Source organism: Tiliqua scincoides, chromosome 1 (genome assembly GCF_035046505.1).
Source record: "Tiliqua scincoides isolate rTilSci1 chromosome 1, rTilSci1.hap2, whole genome shotgun sequence".
Taxonomy (NCBI): Eukaryota; Metazoa; Chordata; class Lepidosauria; order Squamata; family Scincidae; genus Tiliqua; species Tiliqua scincoides.
The window spans coordinates 149418470-149444637 of NC_089821.1; the positions used below are offsets into that span (position 1 = coordinate 149418470).

Consider the following 26168-nt stretch of genomic DNA (forward strand, 5'->3'; position numbering starts at 1 on the left):
CCAACATATTGCTGCAGATGGTACTACTTTCAGTTGAAATGCTTGTTCCATTCTGGCAACATGTGATGTGACAATTATCTGTTCTCCATAGGTTTTATAGAAACCTACACTTTTTCTGTACAAGTCTGAAATTGTTTCTAGACTGAAACTAGAGAAGCCAACCGTTTCCATACCAGCCTGGCCCTTCGGCTTGACCATTGCTACAAGGATGCACACATGAACAAATGAGTGTCCACTTTTATCAATATGTGAACATGGCTTTCTTTCCTTAGCCAGGTGGAGGCAACAGATAACATATCCATGACCAATTGATGCAAGAACAACACAGGACTGGAAGCATTTTTCAAGCTAGGAACCCAGATCAAATCCTAGCCCATGAGGAACAGTTCATAGCTCTTGGTGTACCTCCTGGCTACATGGTGATCTCTTGCCAAGAGTCTCCTGGGCCATGTTGTACAATCACATGCTTCAGACCTGTTTTCTTTGCTTCTAGAATAAAGAGCCTTGAAGAGCAACAGTTTGGCCTTGGTACTGCAAAAATGCACATCACTTCAGTAGTGTTCCAACATAGGACATTCACCCAGCAACATTCATTTAAAGATCAGGGGTTGCAGTTGCAGTTTCTACAGACACAAGCCTTACTGACTGGAAAGTACAAAGTATGGGCAGTATTCTCTTGTGGCCCAATTAAGAATATGCGGCAAGTGTTGCCTTCCTCAAACTCTGGACAATTCACTGGCCCTTCAGGACTTTTCTCGGAATCTCAAAACTTACAGCACTTCTATGAAGACATCTACAACCTGGAAGGGGGCATGACATGCCTTCAGGAGGAGCCTCTCCTTTTGTTTCACTGGGCATTAGCCCTCGTAAAGCTATTGACAGCAGAACATCTTTGAGAGAGGCTGACTATGCAGGCAGATTGACTGAGCTGATAATTGATCAGCCAGTTAGAGTAGTTTCTGAATGGCATTTGGCCACAAATGGCTCTTTTTGGATCACAGACAACCCAGGTGTGATGAGATTGCCTTCCTGTCCTCAAGACATGACAATATCAAGAGATGCCAAATGTCTAGTAACTTCAGTAAGAGTGAAATACCCTAGCATCTAATCATGTTTGGAAGTCTTTGAAGGCTCTGGTGTCCCCTTCCCCATCAACTTGCAGGGTTTCAATATTTTCAGTGTTGGTCTGTGAGATAGACTCAGACCACCATACAAATACTTTAGGGAAGTTCTGTTTAAGCCTCTCACTTTGATAATACCCTTCCTCCTGATGATCGCTTGAGTCCTCAGAGTTGATTTTGTTGACAGTTCACCCAGAATGACAGCGGTCATCATGTAGGCCAGAATGTGCAGCCAGATCAAGAATGAAACACCTGAATGTTGTGGTTTCTTGAAAGATAGAGACCTTCTTTCAAATTGTAAAAATCCCTACGGGGATTTAAAAATTGCCTGCCTATGTAAACCGCCTTGAATAAAGTCCAAGGAGAAATCTGACGACCAAGAAAGGCGGTATAGAAATAACTGTATTATTATTATTATTATTATTATTATTATTATTATTCAAACTTATGGCTTATTCAACAGTTTGGTTTTTTACCATGTTCAAGGGCTAGTCTTTCCCTGATACCATCATTGATGCTGCTGCTCCAAAGGGAATTTTTTAAACAGACATGTGTGCACACCACAACATTGATATGCGCAGTAATATAGTGTTGTATTTGTAAAATAAATAACAAAACAGCAGTGATATTGATAAACCCCCTCCCTGCACCTGTTTCATTTCACAACAAACAGAGCATTGCAATGAAGATACCAGTGAAGGGGCAAGTAGACTATGGGAAAAGGCAAATCACTACCCACAAAAAAACCCATTCATTCAAACAAGGTGATTCAACTGAGGTTTTCAAGTATGAATTGACAATGCTCTTACATTGGAAGCTAAAACACAGCAGTAAACTAGCACTTGAAAAAAGTTGAACTGCACCAAAGAAAGCGAAGGAGTCAGATTCCTCCAGAAGAATATAATGTGGATTCTTTGGAATAAATTACTAAGTGATTGATGTCAATATTAGAAAAATTAATTTGTGTGAAAGTACTATAAATCTTGTTCATTTTTACAAAGGTCAACTTTTTTCAGTCCAAGCATTATCTAAAGTATATGACAAAAATCTTGCTAGAATTATTCATGCTGATTGTATCGTTCCCTATGGAAAGACATACATTTTAAGTATGTTGGCTTGACATGGGATGTCCAATTCTGTCTTTATGGAGTATAAGCTCTGTTGGCTATGATACAGACAGCTGCTTAGACTTATGCAAGAGCTTGTGCCATCCCAGTAGAAATTTTGCCTGTTTCTTTTGAATACCTAACCCATGGGCCATTTTGAACTGCCCTTATTCTCCAAAGGGATTTGCTGGTTGGATGGCAGTTCAAGAAAAACAAATCTGAATCCCCCTTTCCATTGACTTATTTCCTTTTGTCTGTTTCCCCTCCCTACGTTCTATTTGTTTTCTTCCATTCCATATAATGCTCATTCCAAAAGTGTGTGTGTTTCCTTATCTTTGTTTCTCCTCCCATCTCTTAATTGCATGGGACAAAAACCTTTCATGTCATTTTCTTGGTCATGTACAGTGCAATCCTACGTGCTTGTTATGCTAATGCAAGTCCCTTGTGCCAGCCTGGGAGTGTTGCAAACGTGCCATAAGGTACGTTTGCACCTGCTTAGGAGTTGGGGAGGCCTGCACAAGGATGTGTGCCATCCTTGTTGTTCCTGATCCCCCTCCCGAGCAGTCCAGAATTGCATTGGGCTGCATGAATCTCTGCCAGCAATTTTGCTGGTGCAGCTCCTAGTAGCTCCATTGGTGTGGTTGCTGCACAACACAGAGTAAGGCAAAAAGAATCCCCTTATTCCAAGTTGCTTTGGATCCACCTCCTACCATGCATTGGATACAGTGCAGGCCAGCCAGCTTGCTGTTTCCAGCGCAGGATAGAATTCGGCTGCCCATGTTATGCTAGTTTCTGTGTTCTAGTTCACAAGCTCTGGCTCTGTGCTAAAGAAGTAACATTTATATTTCCTTTATTCTGGAATGCTTGAAATTATACTACATAATAACCCAGTTGGGAGGGGGTACGTTGTTGCATTGTGTATTTCAGTACCACAGTGTTGATCCCAGCATAGTTCAGGCTTGTGAAAAGACATTCAAAGGATAGTTAAATGTGCAAGGCTGCTATGGAGTTGTTGTTTGTTTAGAGCCTTTTTTGACAGAGACAGGTTTGAAATATTAAGTTTTATGCTCAAAATCTTTTTCGAGATCTCATGCAGAAATCTGATACAAGAAAGTAATCCCAGTGGAATATGAGGTCATAATGTGTTGAATTTCCCAGAATTACTGTAATATTCTCAGACTCTGTACAAATACAATCTTAACATTGCTTACAAGGAGAGGATTATAGACTGCTTCACCTGGAAGTTGTGTGCCAATTGAATAAGAAAATTAGTTTTATGTTAATGACTTGGTATTGCAAGACAACTCAATATATAAGCAACACACCTGAAAAACACAGTGATTAAAATGCTTTTCAGTGTATAGTATTCTGATAGGCTGCAACATGTTTTAAGGGTATCTTTAGGCTTTTCATTGGTGTATGCTCAGGGTATTTTATTCATGTGACTATACAGATAATGAAATAAGATTGCCTTATAAGAACTTTATACTCTGTATTTCACCCCCAAATTGTTCTCATAAGGCATTATAAAAGTACCTACTTTAAAAATAGGTGTAATTTTTTTTCAATTATTACTACAAATCCTTTGAAACCGAGATATGCCTGTATAGATGATGTGTCATTAGAGGAAGTGTAGCTGAAAAATTAATGTTCTTTTTTGATCCAAGGTAATTGAAGGACATCTTTTTTTTCCTTTTTGTTTAAACCTGGTGTATCTTGAAGAGTGAATTTGTACCCACTGTTTGCCAAATCTTATATACATTTAAATAATGCTTTTAGAATGGCCATAGTAGGAATGTTAAAAGGATGTGTGCATATGGTTTACTCTTAGATATAACCTCGGATTTGCCTTCAGCTAATAGATAAAAGGTCAGATTTTACTAAAGTGGTTAATAGGACATAAATATAGACATTTCACTTGATGTACCATGTAAATGTAAACCTTTGTAGTTACAAGTTTTTGTAGCAGGAGAATTGTTTTAAAAGGCATGTAATTTATTAGCTATCGGTAGCTGCTTTATTGCCTTGCCGCACTGCAGTAATAAATAAAAGAAAGTGAACTGATTTTACAAATGGCACACAAGGTGCACATTTTGTGAAAAAAAGTCTTCTTTTTTTTAAGAATTGGCATTAAATCCTTTTTTTGTGATGACAAAGAGGCTAAGAGTGCAAACTGTATTTTCTGTTTATCGAAAACAGAGTCTTTTTTTCTCGAGGGCATTTTTTCCTATGATCATCAAGGGATTTCAAAAGCAATAAAGTGTGGAATCATTGTTCGACTTGAACAGTATTAAAACTTAGGTTTTAATTTCAGTGAAGTAATAAGATTTGAACCTGTCTCACGTTACAGCACTGTAAGGCATTTAGCAATTGTATTTTAAAGAAGGTTTTTAAAATGCAACTCACTTGTAAGCTAAAAGTCTGTCTAATAATTAATAGTTTCTCTTTGGTACGAGCTGTGTGTTTGGTATGAGCTGTCTTGGTTTTGTTAATAACAGATTATAATAATTATAAGGATGTTCATCCTTAATTAGCTTAAGCCCACAGCCACTTTTTTTGGTTCATCTCTCCATTTGCTATTGTGATTATTCATCTAACTTGAAATTTAGAGATATTGGTTTCCTAATTCTAGTCATGAAAATCAAAATAGGTTTGAAGACGAGAATTAATAACGCATCTGATCCAAGCATGACTTGCAAATACTAAACATTCATTATTCAACAAAATAAAATATGAAGATGAATCATTTTCTTACATGATAAAGGTATAGCATACTGACACCTGTATGGTTTTGTAAATCTCACTGCACAATAGTTTTGCTAATGACATTTGATTAAACTTCTATGAGCGCAATTTATTATTAAAACGGGACATGTTCAAAACAGCTAGCAATGTTGGAGTGATGAGCTATGATCTTTCAGGATGATATCAAACTGCCTCTGTTTAACCATAAGGTTTGTTTCTTTATTTTAGTAGATGGCCTTGACTGTAAATATTAGAGGATCTAAAATAAATCATCATATTATCCTAAGGATACAAAATGTAAGAGCTATTTGTGGTTGGGAACCTTTGACAGATAGTTTGGATGAAGCAGCTGATTGCCCGCCTTTTGTATCTGGCCTCCATTACTATGCCTGGAGGCAGTTTACTGTTATAGTTGTATACTGATGTCAGGATTACTACTGAGTGGCTAGCAATGACAGATGTCTATAATTACAGGCAGTGCTTCCAGTAGTTCAAAAGAGCCAGCCTATGTTGAACAATTATCTTATTTCTGGCCTGCCAAAGAGTAGTGTTCAAATTGCTAGTATTAGCTATGTTGTGTCTTCTACCTTCCCCCCAAGGCTCAGATATAAATGTGCAAAAAGCATTCTGATATATAACTTAGAACATAAAGGCCCTGATCCAGAAACTGCATGCAAGCTATTGCACAAAAAGATCTCCTTCTCAAGTCGATGGTTGATACTGTCATCAACTCTGAGGAGGAAGACTACCTTGAAATCAGTCTTCCTCTCTCTCTCTCTCTCTCTCTCTCACTCCACAACAAGTGATCAACTCTGCTAAAACTGACAGCATGACTGTTGCACGCACAGTTCAGCCTCACCACCCATGCTCCCTCTGTCATGCAGTTTACCTACTGAACAACTTTTGCATGTGGATGGTGACATCCACGTGTTTTTCTCATGCACACAGGCTTAATTGAAATCAGCCTTGAAGGACTGAAGCAAAATTCTTCTAAAATAAGTGATCAGCTAGATTTGCAGAATTGAGTGTCATGTGAGTGGTGGTTTTCAATATGATAAAATAAAATCTTTACTGTCTTTTAAATGTTGGATATCTTTCTGCAAGTCTTGATGGCCATTTTGGGTATTGCTTATTATGATGTGGTGATAAATATTCTTGTTGGTGGGAGGAAACATGGGAATCATTTTTGAATTTATTTTGCTATTAAAGTTGCTTTTGAAATTCTTTTTGTTGAAGAGTAGTATTTAAATTTAACAGTGGTATATTATACAGCAGTTATGTAATAATAATAAGGGGGTCAGCTCAAGGTAGATGTCCATATATAAGAAAAGGTGAGAATGTAACACCTTGTGTTAAGACATTCACCAAAAGATAGAAATGGTTGGTATACATTATTGTGGATTAACAGCCCAATCCTGAGCTGCCTGTTCTGCCAGGACTGCTGCAGTGCCGAAATGGCTGCCACGGCATCCTATGCACAACAGCGCTGTTGCCAGCGGCTCCTCAGAGTAAGGGGACTTTCGTCCCCTTCTCCCGGGGAAGGGAAATGGGGCTACTCAATTGTGCAGCAGCCCTTGGGCTACCGTAGAATCAAAGGCCTCTGTGTCAGGCCACTCAGCTCGACACATAGCTTAGAATCTGGTGGAGCTGATCTGAGGTCTAGGATATCCTGGGCCAAATGCAAACAAGAAATGAGAAGCAAGAGAGATATAGAATCCTTTATTGGCATATAAAACAAACAAATCTAGACTATATACATTTGGTCAGCCAGATAACAAATCAACTTCTCGATTGCGCAGCTCAATGAGCTGATGTAGGAAAGTTGCCACAGAGTCTATTATTTCCACAGAAGAATCAGTTAGGAATAAGCTTAAGAATGACCCAGTATAACGTGAACCAAAGTGTTCCCCTTGCCCAGCTTCCTGAGCAGTTGTAGTCCATTTGAGACCTCAGCTAGCAGCCACACCTACCTTCGTCCACCTATTTCATCCAGAAAGAGTAGGCATTTGCCTGTGCTAAGTTATCTGATGACAAAATGTTGTAATTTTTTCCCCATGAATGCTGGTTATATGCAGTAGAACTTGAAGAAAGTTCAAGTTGTTAAGAGCTAAAACATTTATGCAGTACCTCTGGGTAATAACTTTACTGTAATTGTGAAGTTTCGCTACCCCAAATCTTAATTCATTATTACAACCCTTATGAAACATATAGAATCAACATTTTCTGGTATTTTCTTATTTGCACAGTGTGAAGGATTCATTGTTCTAGTTTAATTTGTTTCATGCAGTGCTTCTGAGTACGTTCCATACAGAGCTGTTATTGAATTTCTCTGACTGTCATTATATATCCATACAACCTTTAGGAACCCCTCATTCTCTGTTTCCCAGTTACACAATATGCTTCACACTTTAAGGATTGACATAATTAGCTTCTGCTTCTTAGCTAAACATGTCTGGGGCCACAGGATTAGAAGAACAATATAGGAGTGAAACTTTAATTTCTTTAATGGCTATAAAGTGTTTTCTCAGCCTATAATTAAATTCAAATACACTGTTTTCTACAATTTTGTTTCTGAAGTTGTATATATTTCTCCCTGTCTCCTGTATTCTTTGTAGGGTAGCAAATAGTCTCTTGGATTGCTTCAGAAATAAGAATAGACTGTTCTCATTTCTACAATGTTACCTTGTGGTATTTTAAGTGCTGAATTGATGTGGAGATAACATGATTGGATGGTACTTCACCTCATAATCATATTATGTTTTGTAAGAAGAAGAACATTAGTTGGGAATATATTTGAAAGACTAATATCTGAAATTTACCATGCTTCCAGCTGAAGCTTAATTGTCACTTAGTGCTAGATATGTGGGAGCTTTGTATTTCTAGCCCCCACTGAAAATCTTGTGATCCCAGACTTTGGGATGTGTCACACACAAGTTGGATCTTGTGTTATTTGTCTGATTTTTCTATGAATTATGTGAATACACTGCAGATCTCATCCTAGCATTCTGAACCCTTTTGACATCAGATTTGGTAAGTGCTGTGTATGTTTTGGCGCAAACTCTTCTACTATCGGTGTGCAAAAATCATTTGGGAACATAGTCCTTTAAATATGTCCTGACCAAAAAAAGTCAAGAAATCTTAGAGAACTTTTAGCCACAGTCTGTCAATTATTGACGACATAAATCCAAAGAGATAAAGTTCTGTTTAGGTGAGTCTGGAAAATGTGAGAAAGAGCAGAGCCTACATCCCACTACAAACTGTGTTAGTGCCACACATGTGTACATGTGTTAGTGGATGTTGTACATGTGTTAGTGGAGGTGCGTACGTGTGTTAATGGAGTACATTTGTTAATGAAATTGTAACTTCTGGCCCTGCCTCCTTGCCACACCTGACCTCCGCACATAGTAGTGCCAACTTAACAGGCGTCTAGGTATGTAGGTTCTGACTGAGCAATACAAAGGCCATTTTTCAGAGGACATAGATCATACATATGCATGCCTGTATGTACCTTTACAGGTATGTGTGCTGAGGCCCTTGTGTGGATGGAATTCACAACAGAGAGATGAGAGACATCAAAGGGCACCACCAGTGGAAGTTAACCCAACCCCACCATATGCATACCTTTGTGCGTGCAAAAGGCTCTCTGCACAGAGGTTATTTAGTGAGCTGAACCTTAATGAGAGCTGGTGTAGCATAGTAGCTAAGGGGGTGAATTTCTCAGGTTTGAATTTCACCTCTGCCATGAACTCAGTGGTCTTCGGCAAACCATACCCACTCATCCTCTCCCCATCTACAATGGGAAATAAACTTAACTTACAGAGATGTTGTAAAGATTATAAGATCATGCATATGAAGCCCTTGAAACTTTGGAAAAGACTATACAAATGCTAATGATGTCTCTTTATGTCTGTAATTTAGGAGAAGTAAACAAGTTCTAATACTTTTCTATGCAGAATTGTGCAGGTTTAATGCATGTCATATTTTGTGTGTGTCCTAGATTCTTTTAATTTGTGGGCTTCTATCTTCCATAGTATGTAATCAGACTATGTCTCTTATAGATCTACTTAAAATGACCTTGTCACATGTGAAAACAAATCAGATTGTTGCTGTTAATGAGCTTTTCAATTTACTTATTCAGTGGTTCAGATAAGTAGATTTAAGAGGTAATGATCCTGTTTAGCACTGGAGCTTAGCTGTCAGATTCTAGTAGTTGAGGGACATCTCTAGGGACTAGTGTTGACACAGATCTTGATGGGATAATAGGAATCAAAGCTAATGCATGATAAAAGGAGTAGCACAAGCTATAAGGATAACTGTGGATTAAAGGAGTGCTCTTTGTTATACTTGACATCTCTCCCAGGATTTTATTTGTTAGATCTTGATCTGAACGTTAATTGACAAGAGAACAAAATGCTAATATAGCATGTCTTGCACTCTCTCTCTCTCTCTCTCTCTCTCTCTCTCTCATATATATATATATATATATATATATATATATATATATATATATATATGGGGAGGGGTTCTTATGAAACATGGACACTAAGATAAGCCAAAAGCTGACAATACATTTTAAATGTTGCAACCCATCCTAAACTACTGTTGCAGATGATGGTGTTTAATATAGATAGTTCCTGTAGAATTGCTCAAGGACTAAGAACTGCAAAATAGTTAAGATGTGTTTTATTGTATCCTTTTTGTTTTTAAAAACTGTATCTGGAACTAACTTTGTTTTTTGTCTGATAATTATAGTCCTTTTACATTCTTCTCAATAAATAAGTGAGGCTAAATGCTTTTAAAGCTTCTGTGGAAATGGCAAACACGTCAATTCAGAGGTAGAAATAATCATATGTAAAGTATTTTCTATAAATATGGGATCTAGATTTGACCCCAGATTGCAGATTTGGAGGTTTTCTGAGGGTATGCTTAGGAAAGAATACACAAGCTTGCCATGCTTTAACATCAGCAGGGAGAGACTCTTACAAGTTTCAGTGCCAGAGGAAATGCAATTGGCAGGAATGCAGGACAGGGCCTTTTCTGAGGCTGTGCTTAGGCCTGGAGAACTCTTGTGTCCAGGAAGATCTTTCTGTCTGCCCCATGATTTTCCAGCACCTTTTGAAGACCAGTTTGTTCTGATCAGATAAGCCGAATACTTACTGTTACTTCTTGCTTGATTTATTTGCTGCCTCTTGTCATAAGACTGTTGTATTAGAGTTTTTTAACTGGTGTTAGCCACCCTGGGTACTTTTGTGAAAGACAGAATTTAAAGGTTTTTAATCATGTTTTGTCATAGAGATCATGTTACTACTTTGAAATGTTTGCTTAACCAAAAAATTGATAAGACACTTCTGCATGAAATGTTAAAACATGATCATAGTGAAGTCCCAATGCATATTCATAACAGAGTTATATAAGCACCCAAAACCTAAAAACTTCCAGTTATAGTAACTGCAACTCTCCCAGATACAAGAATGGGTTCAAAATTTGAGCATTTAATTGGTAGAATTCTGGCATTGGCCACTCACATAATGGGTGCCTTGGAGAGCTTCTTGTTTTTTAATGTTCTCAAATATAAGTCAAGTAGATCTTCTCCTGTAACTATGCATCAGTGTGCTACAGTGATGTAGATCAGGGGTGTCCAAACTTTTTGGCAGGAGGGCCACATCATCTCTCTGACACTGTTGGGGACCAGGGAAAAAAATAATTATTTTACATTTAAAATTTGAATAAATTTACATAAATGAATATATTAGAGATGGAACTTACATGAATGACTGAAGGTCTCACGATAGCTCAAGGCCTATAAAAGACTTTGTGCAAAGTAAGGCCGCCCTTTCCTTTGCGGCCGCTTCAGAGATGTGAAACAACAAGCAGTGGAGGGAGCCCTCAGCTCTCATGAGAGGTCAAACAGTTGGCACTTGCACTGAGAGTAGTCGTGTCGGGCCAGCGCAGACTTCAGCAGTCTCTGGAGGGCCAGTGGTTCATTGGAGACTGAGGGCTCCCTGCAGATCAGTTTGGGGGGTTCCTGAGGGCCCCCGGGCTGGAATTTGGGCATCCTGATGTAGAGTATTAGGCTCACAAAGTGTTGGAGCTCAGTTCTTTGGTCATGTCATTCTCTTTCATTCTAATTTTGTTTTGGGATAAATAAAATCAATAAAAATAATTGTGGTAAAACACTTTGTGTCCTGAAAAATGCTGAAAAATTTATTTACAGAAGCAGCTTTCTTTGTATAGCATAATCCATCCATCCACTCATATTCAGACTCAAGATGGTTCCATTTTTTGAATTAAAAGTTCAACAGATTATTGTCATTTGGCAGAGAAAGGCATGTCCAAAAGATGTTGGCAGAGAACATGAAGATGATGGAGGGAAAAAGAAACAGGGCAGTTGCAATAGAGTGCTTGCAATTAAATGCTGTTGGTTTATTGCACTTTTTATTCTACCTTTTTTCCAAAGAGTTCAAGGTGGTATCTGTGCTGCCTCCTGCTTATCTTCAGGAGCAGCAGCAGTTTAACCATCCCACAAGGAAAGTTAGGCTGCGAGAAGGTAACTGTCCAACGTTGCCCAGTAAGCTTTGAATTTGAACTTGGGTCTCCTCCATCCGTATAACAACAGCTCTGCACTGGCTCTCATTTGTTAGCAAAAATAAAAAGAAGTTCCAGGAAAATATGTGGCACTTATGCTGAGATCCTATGCAACCAAGAGCAAATCCTACTGTACTAAAGGAGACTTATTACTTAGGATAGCTCTGTGCATAGTAAACTGTGCATCCTTTGCAACTCTTGCCCACTGATGTCTATCTACTTATAACAACGTTAAGGTTTTATTTATTTATTTTAAAAATATATACAGTACCTTGCTTTTCCAGCTGTTTTAGAACTGCTCAGGGTGGCTTACTTGGAGAAAGTGACTTTTTAAAAACTATAGCATCAGTGGATTACAAAATGTGGGAAAAGATATTTTCAGCCCATTATTTCAATATTGAAAGGTGATGCATGCCTTTGTGTCTCCTGAATAGAATGGAGTAAAAAAAAAAAAAAAAAAGACCCAGTTTGCCTTTGCCTTACTGCCAATGAAGGAATCTCTTGTAGAATAATAAATGTGTTGAAAACTGTAGCAGCTTCTTAAGATACTATTCTTTCATTTTTTCCAGGTTTATGCCCGAATGTCAGAAGTCTTGGGAATAACAGATGACAATCAAGTTCTAGAAACATTCATGGCAAAAATGTGAGTTTGCATTTTAGTTACCATCTACAGTAATTTATTTTGTTGTTTGACTTGAAAGTAAAATGCTAAATTTAAATTATGCTAATTGTTGGTTCACTGTCTTTTACAATTTTGTATAGTTGTATATAAATTTTAAAATTTGAGAGGTGATGTGTATTCATGCGCCATTTACTCTCTTGCCTCTCATTATTCCCCTTGTCACACTTCTGAAAATTAGATTATTCTAATCTAAACTTTACTCATTTTCATATTTCCACTTTAAATGCTTGTCATGATACAGTGCAAAATCAGGAAGAAATATTCTGCTTGAGCTCAATAAATTGTTGCAAGCTTCCTTTAAAAGCAGAGGTTCCCAAACTGGGGCATTACAGTGCCCCAGCCAGGGAAACTCTGTTGCTGCGCCTTTAAGGGGTGAGGGGACAGCAATGGTAGCAACACAGTCACCACAGTTGCATTGCTGCCAGGGGAAAGTGTTTTTTAAAACTTATCTGGAGGTCGCTATGGCTCTCCAGAGAGCCTCTGTAGACTTCCCAGCACCTCCGCAGTACTGTAAAATGGGGAAAAAACCACAAGCCACTTCCAGTTTCGCGATGAAAACCAGAAGTGTGTTATTTACCCCCTGGTAAGTTAAAAAAAACAATTTCCCCTCAGCAGCAGCATGATCATGGGAATTAATCTACTGCCCCCTCCCTCTCCCACAAACACCAGTCATAAGGAAAAAGAGTCATGTTATGTTTCAAACAATACCCAGTCTTAATCAACCCTGAATTTTGTAATTGTCAGTGTATTTTAGGATCATACATTACAAACTCTGTGTGGGAAGAAAGAGTGCCCTATAATACTTGAAATACAGTTATTCTTGATGTGAGTCTGCTGATTTTTATTTTTGTACCAGAGGTGCAAATGCACACTGCAGTAAGATTGGTTCTTGAGAACACTGACATTTGAGAAAAAATAAAGATAAAAGCATTATAAAATAGATATGGTGGTGTTTCGTTTGTAGTTTATTTTTTGTAGAAAATTTTATTGTTTTCTTTTTGAATGAGTAGGTTTGAATGTTATGCTTGTGTGGCTCAAAAGATGCCCTGCTTTTGCAGACATTGTTTACATAGATACATTTGGATAGCACAAAGATAGTGAAAGATAAAAAGATTTTTGAAGTGTGTAGCTGTCTTTCATTTATACTGTTACTCAACCAACTGAAATTTGGTCCAATATGTGCTTCAGTTTAGAATGTTAATATGCATTTTGGAATTTTGGTACAGATGCAACTTCCTTGTTCACTTGCTAGGGGTAGTATCTCATTGTATGTGTGAAACTGCTTCTGACACTGAAGTGCATGAGGAAGGCCTTTGGGGCACACAGATTATGTCTGGATGCTGGAGTTCCTACAGATCTTTGAATGCAAACCAATAATGCTTGTTTTTGTAAGAAAAATGCTGGAACAATTGGGAATTGGGAATGGTAAGAAATAAAATATTCCCAAATCAACTAGTATGTGGTGGTTCATAAACTGTTGAAGACACTGTTTTGTGTGCTTACTGGTTTATGATGTTTTACTTTCAAAATAGCATAATGCATAATATAACCATGATAGTGAGTTTGAGCATAAGCTTAGAACACAAGTTGATAAATTGTGTTTGTGTTGTTGTTTTTAATTCTAGTGTTACAAATCTTAAATACTGGGGACAATGTGAACCTGTGATTTCAAGAACTCTTCAGTTTCTAAATGATCTTTCTGTTGGATATCCTTTTAATTATATATCTCAAGTTCTACCCATGGGATAGTTCAGAAGGCAGTAGAGTATGAACTGTTTTACTGTTTAACTATTTTAATACCCGTGGAACTATTTAATATTCAAGTATTAATTTGTTTTAGTTCTTTCTATGCATAGTACATTTTAAAAAATGTCTTTCTTGTTTGCATACAATTTCTCCCTCCTGTTAATCTTAATGTTCTGGCTTAATATTGTTGAACTGGTACTGGTAGAAGTTAGAACTGTGATTTAATAGAAGAGAGCGGATGATGGTCTCAGTCTCTGGACAGTCCTCTGAGGGCTGGCTACTAGTGGCTCCTCTGGGGCTGAGACAAGGGAAGACTGGTGGAGGAGGTAGAAGGGTGAAGTAACCCGCTCCCCACCACTGAATTCTGAAGCCTGATTAGGTCAGTGTCTCTCAACTAACAACCCACTTCTTCTAACCCCTGGGTCATAGGGTATTCAGACACCTGAGTGGTACATCCTTCTTGCAACAACTCTGCCTGGAGATGAAGGGAGGAGGAGCCTACACTTTGTTAAATAATGTTATAATCATTGACTGAGTGTGATTGGGAAGGGTGAGCAGGGTTATGGGAGCCATGCAGAGACCTCCCTGCAGAAGCCTAACATGTTGCGTACATATGTGCCTTTTCGTGCATGCCATTTGTGTGGGAAACAGGGTTCCACTGTGACCTTTGGGGATCCTTTCACATGCAGGGTTGGCTGTATAGTATATGTGGTGGACTGGCTTGAGTACAATGATTTTGTAAAAAAGTAAAAATTGCTTTTTTGTCTTCTCTATGGCAGTGGTAATGTGTTTATACAGAAAGGAAATTGGCATGGATCTTATTTTATTTTATTTATTTTTCATATTTTTATACCCCCTTCCTCCAAAGAGCTCAGGGTGGTGTACACAGCTGCTCCCCTCCTTTTGTCCTCACAGCAATCCTGTGAGGTAGGTGAGGCTGAGAGAAAGTGACTGGCCCAAGGTCACCCAGGAAGGTTCGTGGCTGAGGGGGGATTTGAACCTGGATCTTCCAGGTCTGAGTCCACTTCCCAAACCACTACACCACCCTGGCTCTTGCAGTTGCACCTCAGGCAATTTGATTAGGATAGTTTGTCAGAGGATAATTCTGACATGAGTATTACAAGTACAAGCAAGAAATATCTGTATTCAGCAGGGCTTTTCAAACTGGGGCGTCGCAACGCCCCAGCCTGTGGGCCCTGGCCCCTGCCCCCTCAAGGGGTGGGGGTAGCCTGGTGTCAGGGAGGAGGTAGCGGCGTGATCCCCAGGACCGTGCCACTCAGGGGGGCTGCAGGGACTTGGGTATACTTGCCCAAGCCCCTGCAGCCTCCTGGGGATGCGGGAAGCCTGGTGCAACCTACAGCAGGGCTCCCCGCAGCAGTGAAAGTAGATGTGGAGTGATCACGCTCCACTTCCGCTTTAGCGGAGGCGGGACGCGATCGCTCCGCATCTACTTTCACTGCTGCGGGGAGCCCTGCTGCAGGTCACGCTGGACTCCCCGCACCCCCGGGAGGCTGCAAGGGCTTGGGTATGTGTAGAGTCTTCTAGGAAGTCTTCCTTGCCTTCTCCCCCTTCTGGGGAGTAAAAACTATCTCCTAAAAAGGAAACAATGAAAGATTAGAAAGGAAACCCATATAGGACCATATATCTCCTTGCCCCCTTTGCAACTTTGGAGAGTAGCAGAGGGGAGGCAGATGTCCATCAAGGAGCAAATTCTGCAGTTCTCCAAGCAAGAGGGTCAATTCTTCAGAATCAACCTCTTCTAGTGGGAATCGCAGATGCAAGATCCATAGATGAGGCCCAGGTGGCTTAAAAGGGTCTTGGGAGTTAGGCAAGCCTAGGCTCTCAGTTGACTCCTTTGTTCACAGTCCCTCAAGGAGGGGTGGGCTGAGGGGACGATGCAACCTTTTATATGATCTCTTTAACAAGTTCCCTCCAGACAAGTGGAAGACATCTTTACTTTTGAATCACAAAAAAAGAGGGGAAGCTTTTGTAAGAAGAATGGAAGAAGACTGGACCAGTGGACCCCATATCCAGACAAATTCCTATCTGAATTTTCCCTGGCTACCCTAGCAAAGGCATGTTACACATTGAACCTCAAAGGCATCAAGCTGGAAGGAGAGATTCTAGCATACCTGACCCCAAGGATCCCTTCATGGGAAACACCCCCAATAATTTGGCTGTGCCTTCTCCAAAAACTTTTGAGAAGGTTTGGGAAGTAGATGGAAGAGAACAAAAATAGAATGCAAAACAGTACTTTTGTTCCAGGAAGACCACCTTCAGACCTCATCTTCTGCTCCTGGGTACAAGGTCAACTTGTCAACAGAAAACCTGAACAAATGACTTCAAGTTCAACTTTATGCCCCAAAGGACCAAAGAAGCAACACTCTGACATCAGGTGCACTCACATCCTGGACCCAAGGATACCATGTCAGGATATAGTGATGCAATCATTTCTATGCCAAGCCTCTATAGACTCATAGTTAAAATCTCTGGGTATACGGCCATAAATATCTAAAACAACTGATGTTGTTTGATGAATTAAAAAACGTTTTGTCCTACAATCACTGTAGATATCATCATCAGGCATCCAAAGACAAAGCTCCACCATTCCAAGGCATCTCAACTTTCTGTTCTCTATATAACTGCAAAGGTCTCCCCAAACCCAATTGAGTTAATTAAAGCAGTGTTTCTCAAACTGTGGGTCAGGACCCACTAGGTGGGTTGTGAGTCAATTTTGGGTGGGTCCCCATACTTTTCAATGTTTTTAATGTATTAGACTTGATGCTTCCATGCTATGTGACTGTGTTAGGGGAAAATGTAACAGATCTGTACTTTTAACAGCTACTATGTATATGCTTTTAACAATGATAGTGAATGGAACTTACTCCTGGGTAAGTGTGGGTAGGATTGCAGCCTAGAATTCACCGAAGTTTTCCTGCTTGGTGATGTCGCTTCCAGTCATGACTTCACCTCTGGTGGGTCTTGACAGATTCTCATTCTAAAAAGTGGGTCCCAGTGCTAAAAGTTTGAGAACCACTGAATTAGAGGCATACAAATCACATGGGACTTTTTCCTAATGTAAAAGACACTTAAAATGACAACTTCCTTTAAGTTAGTTCTTTCTATCAAGATTCCTAAACACTTCGATTTCAACCTCCAGTCATGTTGAAAGATGGTGCAATTATCAATTTCTTTGACATAAGACTTTATCTTCTGGGTAGCAGACCTGATTCTGAGTGCTCTAAAATTGGCATCCAAATACAATTCAGAGATCAGGTTTCCTCCTTTTTATTCATGTTATCTTTATGCTTAAATATCTCAGTTGCCTCTAGTTGCATTTTCTGGAAACATAATCCATATTATAGACGCAAAATGTGTCATACAGCAAGATATTACAGCCAGAATTCGCAGAATCCTTAATAAGGTTAATATAAGAACTGTTTTTGTTCTAAGACTACTAAGAAATTGATAATTGTACCATCTTTCAACATGATTGGATGTTTAAATGGAGGTGTTTAGTAATCTGGATACTAAGAACTAACTTAAAGGAAATTGTCACTTTAAGTGTCTTTTATAATTACATTAGGATGAAGTCCCCTGTGAATTGTATGCCTCTAATTAACTCAGTTGGGTTTGGGAAGACCTTTGCAATTATATAGAAACAGGAAGTTGGCACACCTTGGAATGGTGGAGTTTTACCTTTGGATGCCTGATGATATCTACAGCGATTGTAGACTAAATGTTTTTTAATTCATCAGACAACAGCAGTTTTTAATATTTATGGTCGGTATACCCAGAAATTTTAACTATGAGTGCTGTTGCCTCCAGCTATGATAATCTGAGAACCTCTTTAGAGGCTTCTATTCCAGCAGAGGTCTATAGAGGTCCATTATTTAAACCTTTGCAGAGGTCCATTTCAGCAGCAGACAGCCTGTCAGGCCCATGTAATGCTGACAATCCCAGGAATGATCTAGAAGTTGAGGGATTTGTGGCTGGCCTAACAGAATAACTGGGATGTTAATGATAATTACTATAGATGTTTTGAGATGTTTTGAGTCTGTTTTGAGATGGAAAGCACTTATGCATAGGACCTGGTCCCCCACAAAGCTTAAAAGAACAGGAATTTGCAGGAACTTTGAACCACGAGTTTGCCATGCTGGAATTCCAAGATCTTGTCCCTCACTCTCCTGTGCTTTGGACAATGTGTCTACATATGCAAATATGAACAGCAGAGTGTTACCAGGTAAACATCACTCCACCAGGGAAACCTGTGATGCAGTGGTGTTCGGGGGGGGGGGGAATTCTAAGTTTTTTCAGGTGCAGGGATGCCTGTGTAAAGTGCCCCTCCCCATTGCCTTCAAAGCCAGTTGCGGCTGTGAAAGTCTTAGTGTCATCGTCCCCCTAGGAACTCCACTGCTGTAATGTATTAACTTAAATGGAAGATCCTTCAGCCTTAATTGGAGCATAGCATTTGGCTGGGTCTTGTAATCAACCATAGTTTGGCTCAACAAAGTTGGTCTTTACAAAAGACAGAGTTGGTCCTATACTCTTGGGTGCTCAAATAGATCATCCGCCAACAGTAGACTTGTGTGCCGCAATAGAAAATGCTCAGATGCCTCAGTTCACGTCTTGGCATCCAGAGACAATACAAACTGACATCCTAGAGGTAGTGTTGGCCTCAGAGCTGCTCTATGATTTCCCATCCCTTCCACTGATTCCTCACAGCCTCAGTGATGTAGCCTTGAGTAATCCCTTTATGGTTCATGGATTTCCTTCATGAAATCTGAATTGGGTTCACCATTTCTGGGGGCTCTCTTTGAACCTTTAGCAACATATCATGACATTGATGCTGAAGATGTTGCATGCTCATTCTTGTGGTGAAAACATTGGCTTGCAGGGGGTCTGAATTGAAGGCACTGTCAGCAAATCCTTGTGGTTTTACCTAGTTACGTTGGCATCAAATATGCAATCTGAATCTGCGTTTGTTCTGTTTCAGGATACTCTTTTGGGGAAACACCCAAAGGAGGGATGTTCTACTTTTCCAGTTCAGTCTGGGAGGTTAGGGTCCCCTCTCCCCTTGGAAGGGTCATACCTTTCCCTTGGAAGAGCTGCTTCTAATTGATTACTATCCATGGGGAGGGGGAATCTCAAAGAGTTATTGAATTCTGAAGACCACCACTGCTGGGAGTCCTGGACACTTTTGAATTTAACCCAGCTGCTGCCTAGCCAAGTCTACCTGAGTGGGTAGACCTTCTCTCCTAACGCAGCTGCTTTCTTGATGCCAGGACTACCGACTGTGAACATCCTGAGCTGCTCTGTGGAGGTCACAATACCCCTTCAATATTTCTAGGCAGGCAGATGAGATTAAACCAGGCCACTTTCTGGAGGCCAGGTCTACCAGAATGAGTAGACCCAGTGTCCCAACACAGCCAGTTTCTGGAGGCCAGGTCTATCTGCTCTGTGTATCTATACATGTGCCAAGCAGGGGTCTGCCAAAAATTGTGATTGGACTGAGGAATTTGATAGACTGAAGAGTCTCCTGCTTCCCCAAGTCAGCCCTCATTCATTGGATGCACAAACCTGCATGCATGCTTACACTCAAAACATTCACCCTTACCCAATCAGTAAGTAAGTTCAAACCCCTTCTCTGTTTCCCCCTCTTGATGGGTGGCTATGATGGAGCAGTAGCTATGGCATTAGAGTACCTGACACTTACTTCAGGGCTTGAAACTGGCAGAGTGCTCCACATATCTAGGGTTAAAAGCATGGGTTGTGCTGATGGGAGGGTTTGTGGTCTGTTGGGCTCATTTAATTTGCTAGCTAATGTTGAATTATAAATGCTTTTGTGTGTTCTCTTATTATACATGCATGTGAAAAGGAGCTATCGCTAACCTGTGAGAAAGACAGAAGAAACTAGGTTGTTGTATTGCATTGCCAAAATGTTTAAAGGGTAAAAATGATTGTGTTTTTAAACAAGTTTTCTTTTGACCTGATAGTGTTCAATAAACTGAAGGTCAACAAGAGATTCTACTTAAATAGCTTTATTAAGATATGAAGATAACTTGTCATTGGTAGATGAAGGCAGTACAGAAGTTAAATTACTAACTAAGCATGTTTTCCTGGTTCTGGACAGCCAGAAAGACCCTGCTAATTGGACAAAAAAGGAACATCTGAAGTAGCAATGTCCTCTCTTCTGTTTAGCATAAAGAGAACAACTGGCTGTCTTCATCTCAGCATAGTATCCCTCCCAGTGGCTGATTACTGGTTTCTGCCTTCTTCTTTTTGGGACAGAAAACCATCTTCTTATTCCTTGTTGTATAAAATCACTTTGAGAACAGTTTTGGTTGAAAAGCAGTATGTAAATATTCTTGATGATGATGATAAATGTAGACTTCTTAAAAGGGTAGAGGATTTGTCCCACATTGCATGCTAAACACTTTTTGGACAGTCTTCACTTTGTTATGCTGCCTTTCAAACAGGTGTTAGAGCAGTCTCCTATTTTTACCAGTTTTTTTGCCTTTGGATACATGTTCTTTCAAGGAATCCTCATCTTTTTCCTACTTCAGTGGCACATAGCAGAATTGGACAATAGCCTCTCTTGAGACTTTTGGCAGAGCACATACTTTATATGTTGAAGGTCTCTTGTTCAGTCCCAGCATTTCAGGTCAAAACAATTTGAAGTAGCTAGACTGGGAAGGACCTTTCTGCTGGAGAGCTTGGAGAGCAACTGCCAATCACAGTAGTCAGTACTAGACTAGGTGGGCCAATGATACAACTCGGTATACAGCAAATTCATTTGTTGTTGTTTTTCCTGTGTGGTTTCCCCCCACGTGTCTGTCTATCCTGGATTTGGGTCCAAGCATACTCACAAAAGACTACTCTCCTGTCTTTCTTTGCCATTCTTCCAAAATGAGCTGTGTAAAGCCCTCTTGGTTGGCAGATAACTACTGAATTGTGTAAGGCTGTGATTTGAAAAGAGCGCCTGGTTCATATACAAAACTGGTGTTGGATTTGTCCATGAGATGATTAAAAAAAAATCAGCATTGTTGAAAAAAGTATTTTTGAATAAATAAAATTTAGTTACCCACTGTATTAAATGTTATTTGACCAAAGTTCTGAGATTTGTATATTTCTCTGGTTTTAGATGGGCGCAGCATTAGAGCTAGCCTAAATGCTGCTTCGCTTTTTCTTATGTGTTAGTATTAGTTAAGTTTAAAATTGCGTTCTTTGGCAAATGAAAAAAGAATTCAGAAGTATTAAGACACCCACTTTTGTGCTGGAATTTAATATGCAACTTTTTATTGGAAAATAATCGTCCTTGTCTGGCAAAATCCACCATGCAATATTTCTGTTAGTAGGCATAATGCAATAAAGGCAGGGAGGGCTATTTATCACAACAAATTTTGAGGATTTCAGGATTCTTTTTATTATTTTAATATATTTCTTTGGTATTAAATCAGAAAAATGATAAATTACACCTGTCGAGGCTGTTTTTCTCTTTTGCTGGAAAATGATGTACAACCCAATTTTGCTGGTCATTTTGGCTTTTAACGGCACATATCTGCTTTTTTCCCTCTTTAAAATCTATTGGCTCTTTTTTAAAAAAAGAATAATTCTGAGGTACTTTTTATTTCTTACATATGAAGTGTTTATAAATACTTCCTGGCATTGCAGACTTTGACCTTTTAACATTGCATTAGTTTTTCAGTGCAACTGAGTAGTTGTGATGTTCACAAACACTTAATACAAGTCCTCTTCTTCTGATGGGGATTGTGCCATTGTAGTAGATGGAGGACAAGGTTTTCATAATACAAAACTTTGTGAGAAGCATTGTGTTTTTTTTAGAGACCACATCCAGGGGGCTCATTTTTAGCACATAGGGTACATTAAATTGTGATTAATTTGAAAGGCTAAAAATAATTAGTTTAATTTAAATGCCTGCCCATTGCTTAATTCATTCATATGCATATAATTTCCTTCCAGACTCACGCACTACATGTTCCTTGAAATTGGTACTTATCTTTTATTATGCATAAGCGTTATTTATTTCTACAGAGATTCTGTAACAGTTTTTAAAAAAAATCATAATTTTAGAATGGATTAGACACCACAGTGCCAAAAAAAAAGGCTGAGATTTTAAACAACAAGAGGCAACAAATGATTTGTGTTGCTGTCTTGTTTTGCATTATTTTAACAATTATTCCGGGCTTACATATTTAGAAATATATTAGCCCAATTTGATTTTAAGGCTCAGTTATTTGAATTATAAATCATTATGTCCCTTCTAGCTGATCATTCATGGAATAGCTTTGAATTCATTTACATAATGGAATGTGTTAGTGTTTCCTTTATGTCAACACAGTCACGGTGCTTCCTCATGCATCCTCTGTTGTTTCTAATAATTAACTTTATCATCATGTTTCCGGTAACAAAATATATACTACTGCAGGGTTATTTTGAGAAGCAATTGACCACAAAATGTCTTTCAGCTCTTCTGGTTAATCTACTCCCTGTTTCCTTACGTTTGCAGTTATTAAAGCCTTTTTTTTAAGCTATAGGAGAAGTATCCTGTAAAAATAATTCACAAGATGGGATGATCACTTTAATAATAAATATCCAAAATGGCCTCCTAAAGAGACTCCTGTGTGAAAAATTCAGCTTACCCTTCCATAGTGTTTTGAAAAGGAAGTGGGTCGTTTAAAGACTTGGTCTTCAACTGGTGGGTTGTGATCTACAGCTGGATTACATTTAGGCCTAAGACTGGTTGCCCAAGTTGTGTTGCAGACCACCTTTTGGGAAGAAAGAAAAATCTGGGCAGATGCTACAGAAAGATGTCATAAAGATAACATTGTATAGCCAGTGCTAGTTTTAAGTTTATTGATTGTGTTTAAAAATGCTTATTTCCATGTTGAATTATGGCCCAAATATAAACATATGATTGGGACTAGGCATTTGGAATTTTTTTTATCAGTATTTTTACCTACACTGACTGGCCATCCATTTCCAGGCACAATTCAGAGTGCTGGTTTTAACTTTTAAATGCATTTAAAATATATATTGGAAATATTGCATATTCATTTGTATTTTTCTGCAAAACATTTCCATATAATTTTTAACCATCACCCTTTTTGAAAGGGAAGCCTGTGTGATTTGTTGTTCTTTAGCTTCTGAGGACAATTAGACTAAAAAGGGCTATGTTTTGTGGTATTAACTCAGTTTACTAAATTATTATTATTATTTAAATAATATACATTAAAATATATTTTCCTTGACATCAGACACTTATATTCTCTTAAAAAAGCTTGTGAAAATAGATGCTGTGAAGTTCATGCTGCAGAATCATACGGTAGGCCTCTTTCAAAATTTTGTTTTGAAATTTTAACATAACTTAAATTATGAATCATTTAGACTTATGTCTATTTTTTCCTTCCCCAGAGTAAACACTTTCCTTTCCTGGGTGTCAATAACAATTACAGTCTGAGCGACCTTAGGTGCAGAACAACATTCTATACTGCTCTCACACGCCTTCTCATGGTAGATCTAGGTAAGAGTATGCGGTGGAAAGGGGAGGCATTTATGTGCATGTATGTATACAGTATGTAGGCTTCCTTTTCAGTTGTGGTGCTAAATGTGCAGACAATTGTGGCAGGGTTGGTGGGTGCAGTCCTTCAGGTCTTTCAATGTGTACAGCGTACGTGGGGTGGAAGAATCACATGCAGACCCATAGTGTGACCTGGGAGCTCTAGGAAGAATCTTCTTCTATTGCATAGAAAAGGTTTGAAAATGCAACAGCCTCCTCCAAAAGGCCTAAGGATTCTCTTAAAAGGAGCATAAATTTATTTTAATTCTTACATTTGTACCTTTTCGGTGGTAACTATAGCAGAATCAGAATATTGTAGATAAGTGCAGTATGCCCACCACTCGGGGATGGGCATTAATGCAAATGAAGAAAATAATAAGCAGCACAAATCCAAATAGAATATTTGATGGGGTGCTTATGAAATTTGTACATGCATGTGTAACACCTGAGCTCAAAAGGTAAACTGAAAATCTACTGCAATGGCCAGGTGTGATGTGGGTGGCCATGTTTGTTGTTCATGTCAGCCCTATTCACTTATGCAATAGCAGAAGTAGATCTAATTTTAACCTCAGAAGGAACATACAGGAGCTAAACCAAGCCCAGCCTTTACCCAACCCCAGCCAGCCCAGCCCCTCCGTGATAAAATTTCACCGCCTAAACTCATTTTTTTTCAGCTTCCAGACTGATACTGAACTGAACTTGGCTAGAAGGAATGTGCCTGAAGTGTTGAAAGTTATGTTCAGATGTAGTGACTAGCTACAGTGAAATTATGAGCTACATTATGAGAACATGCACTGCTCACTCCAAATTTGTTCATAAAGGGAGATGAGAAACTTCTGATCATGGTTTGTAACAAACCACAGTTTCTTATTTTATCTGATCCTGGTTGATATCCTGTTTTGTGAGCTGTTCTTTGCACGAACCACATTTTCCCATATTTGATGAAACAGGAAAGTATGATTCTTTGCAAATGATATTTGGAAGCTACTCATCTCCTCTTGCACACAGGGTGGGGGGGGGAGGAAGGGTAAAGAGAGCACGTGCACTGGAACCTTACACCTTTTCCATTCCTGAACCACCAAACCATGGTTTGGAGAATTATTTGCATGTAGTCAAAATGTGGGGAAGTGAGGCAAGGTGGGGAAGGTTCATCTCCTTTCACCAATGCACCACTTTTGATGTAAAAATTGGAATCTGCCCTTGCTTGATACATAGAGCAGGCATAAGTTAAGAAACATGACTTCCCTGGTCATATTTAGTTTGGCCCTAAGTTTCTCCTGAAACAGGAAATGTGAAACAGATTGATAGTTGCAGCGTTTGCTCACTAGCACAGATTACTTTTTCACTGACAGTTAACTTGAGAGGAGCTGTCATTAGTCTTTCACTCAGTGAGGCATTTACAAACCTTTTCAGGACAGACCCAACCTCTTCCTGCAGGTCTTAATCATCCATGACGGCCAAGAGTCTAAACCATGTTGGTGGCATGGTTGTCAGCATCCTGTTACCATCTGAGGGGAAAATAAGCTGAAAGCTATCCAAGTAATCAAGATCATTACTGTGAATATTGACACTATTCTAAAAGCAGGAAAAGCTGGGCATATACAGTACATACTGTACTGCAACTATGCCACTATATACTGCAACTATGCCACTATGCAGGCTATAGATTAGCTTTCTTCTTGGAGAAAGAAACTTTCTTCAGTGTGGAGTCATGTGGGTCAAAGTACTCCATAACAGTATGTAGATCCAGACAGAGCCAAGAAGAAAGCATTTTTTTTGCCAGCTTATCCCTTAGCTCTTCAGATAGGAGATGCTTGATCTGACTGGACACAAATTTTCAAACCTTTTGCATTTCTTCCTTTGCCCTAATGCCTCAGCATATACATAAACCAAGATAAAGTTTGTCTAGGAGGCTGAAAGGGAAGACACCTAGGATCTATAGTGTCACTAGCCAAAGCCAACCTCTGATCCTAAAGACCAACCAGATCATCAGTAGGGCAACCATGGTAATCAATGTATGAATCTCCAGAGCAGTCTGAAAACCCATTGGATTTTAAGTATGTGTACTTCAGTCTCTTGTGGCTATCCTCTTTGGCCTTTGTGCCTTCTCTCTCTCCCTGTTCCCCTAGCAGACTTTGTATGCAACCAGTCCACATGTTTCGTGAAGTAATGATCTGATCATAAAAATGACAGTTACATCCCACATACCTAGACTGCCTCTTTCTAGGCTAGTATAATACAACAAATCCAGCATTTGATCTGTCAGATAACATTCTGTTGTAATTGAATACTCAGGTTCAGCAGTGAAAGTGTTGAACTGGTTCTTGGTTTAGTAAGAGACTGAATGAAGGCCAATAAACTGAAACTAGTTGGTGGTTCTGCTAAAGATAGTGGTGTTCTAAATGGGGTTGTGTTACCCATAAAGCAGTGGTTCCCATCATCTTATACAATGTATAGGATTGTAGCCCTGGTGAGGAGCTGCTAATGGCCCAATAGGTCAAGGAAGCTGCAAGGCAAAAAAGTTTGGAAACCACTGCATAAAGAATCAGACTTGCAGTTTGCAGGTGTTCCTAGATCCAGTTCTGTCACTGGAGACCCCATGT

At 39.2% G+C, this 26168-nt stretch overlaps 1 protein-coding gene across 3 annotated transcripts in view; it reads left to right on the forward strand.

Moving 5' to 3' along the window:
- Nucleotides 1–26168, forward strand: part of RANBP17 (RAN binding protein 17) — a 211682-nt gene that overhangs the window by 103460 nt on the left and 82054 nt on the right. For all 3 annotated transcript variants that reach the window (XR_010794968.1, XM_066639168.1, XM_066639178.1), the window contains exons 15-18: nucleotides 12127–12200; nucleotides 13865–13945; nucleotides 23268–23331; nucleotides 23421–23529. Coding sequence is in view for 2 of the 3 variants with exons in the window: in XM_066639168.1 (XP_066495265.1) it covers nucleotides 12127–12200; nucleotides 13865–13945; nucleotides 23268–23331; nucleotides 23421–23529 (328 nt within the window). In the remaining variant the exon portion in view is untranslated. The remainder of the gene's footprint in view (nucleotides 1–12126; nucleotides 12201–13864; nucleotides 13946–23267; nucleotides 23332–23420; nucleotides 23530–26168) is intronic.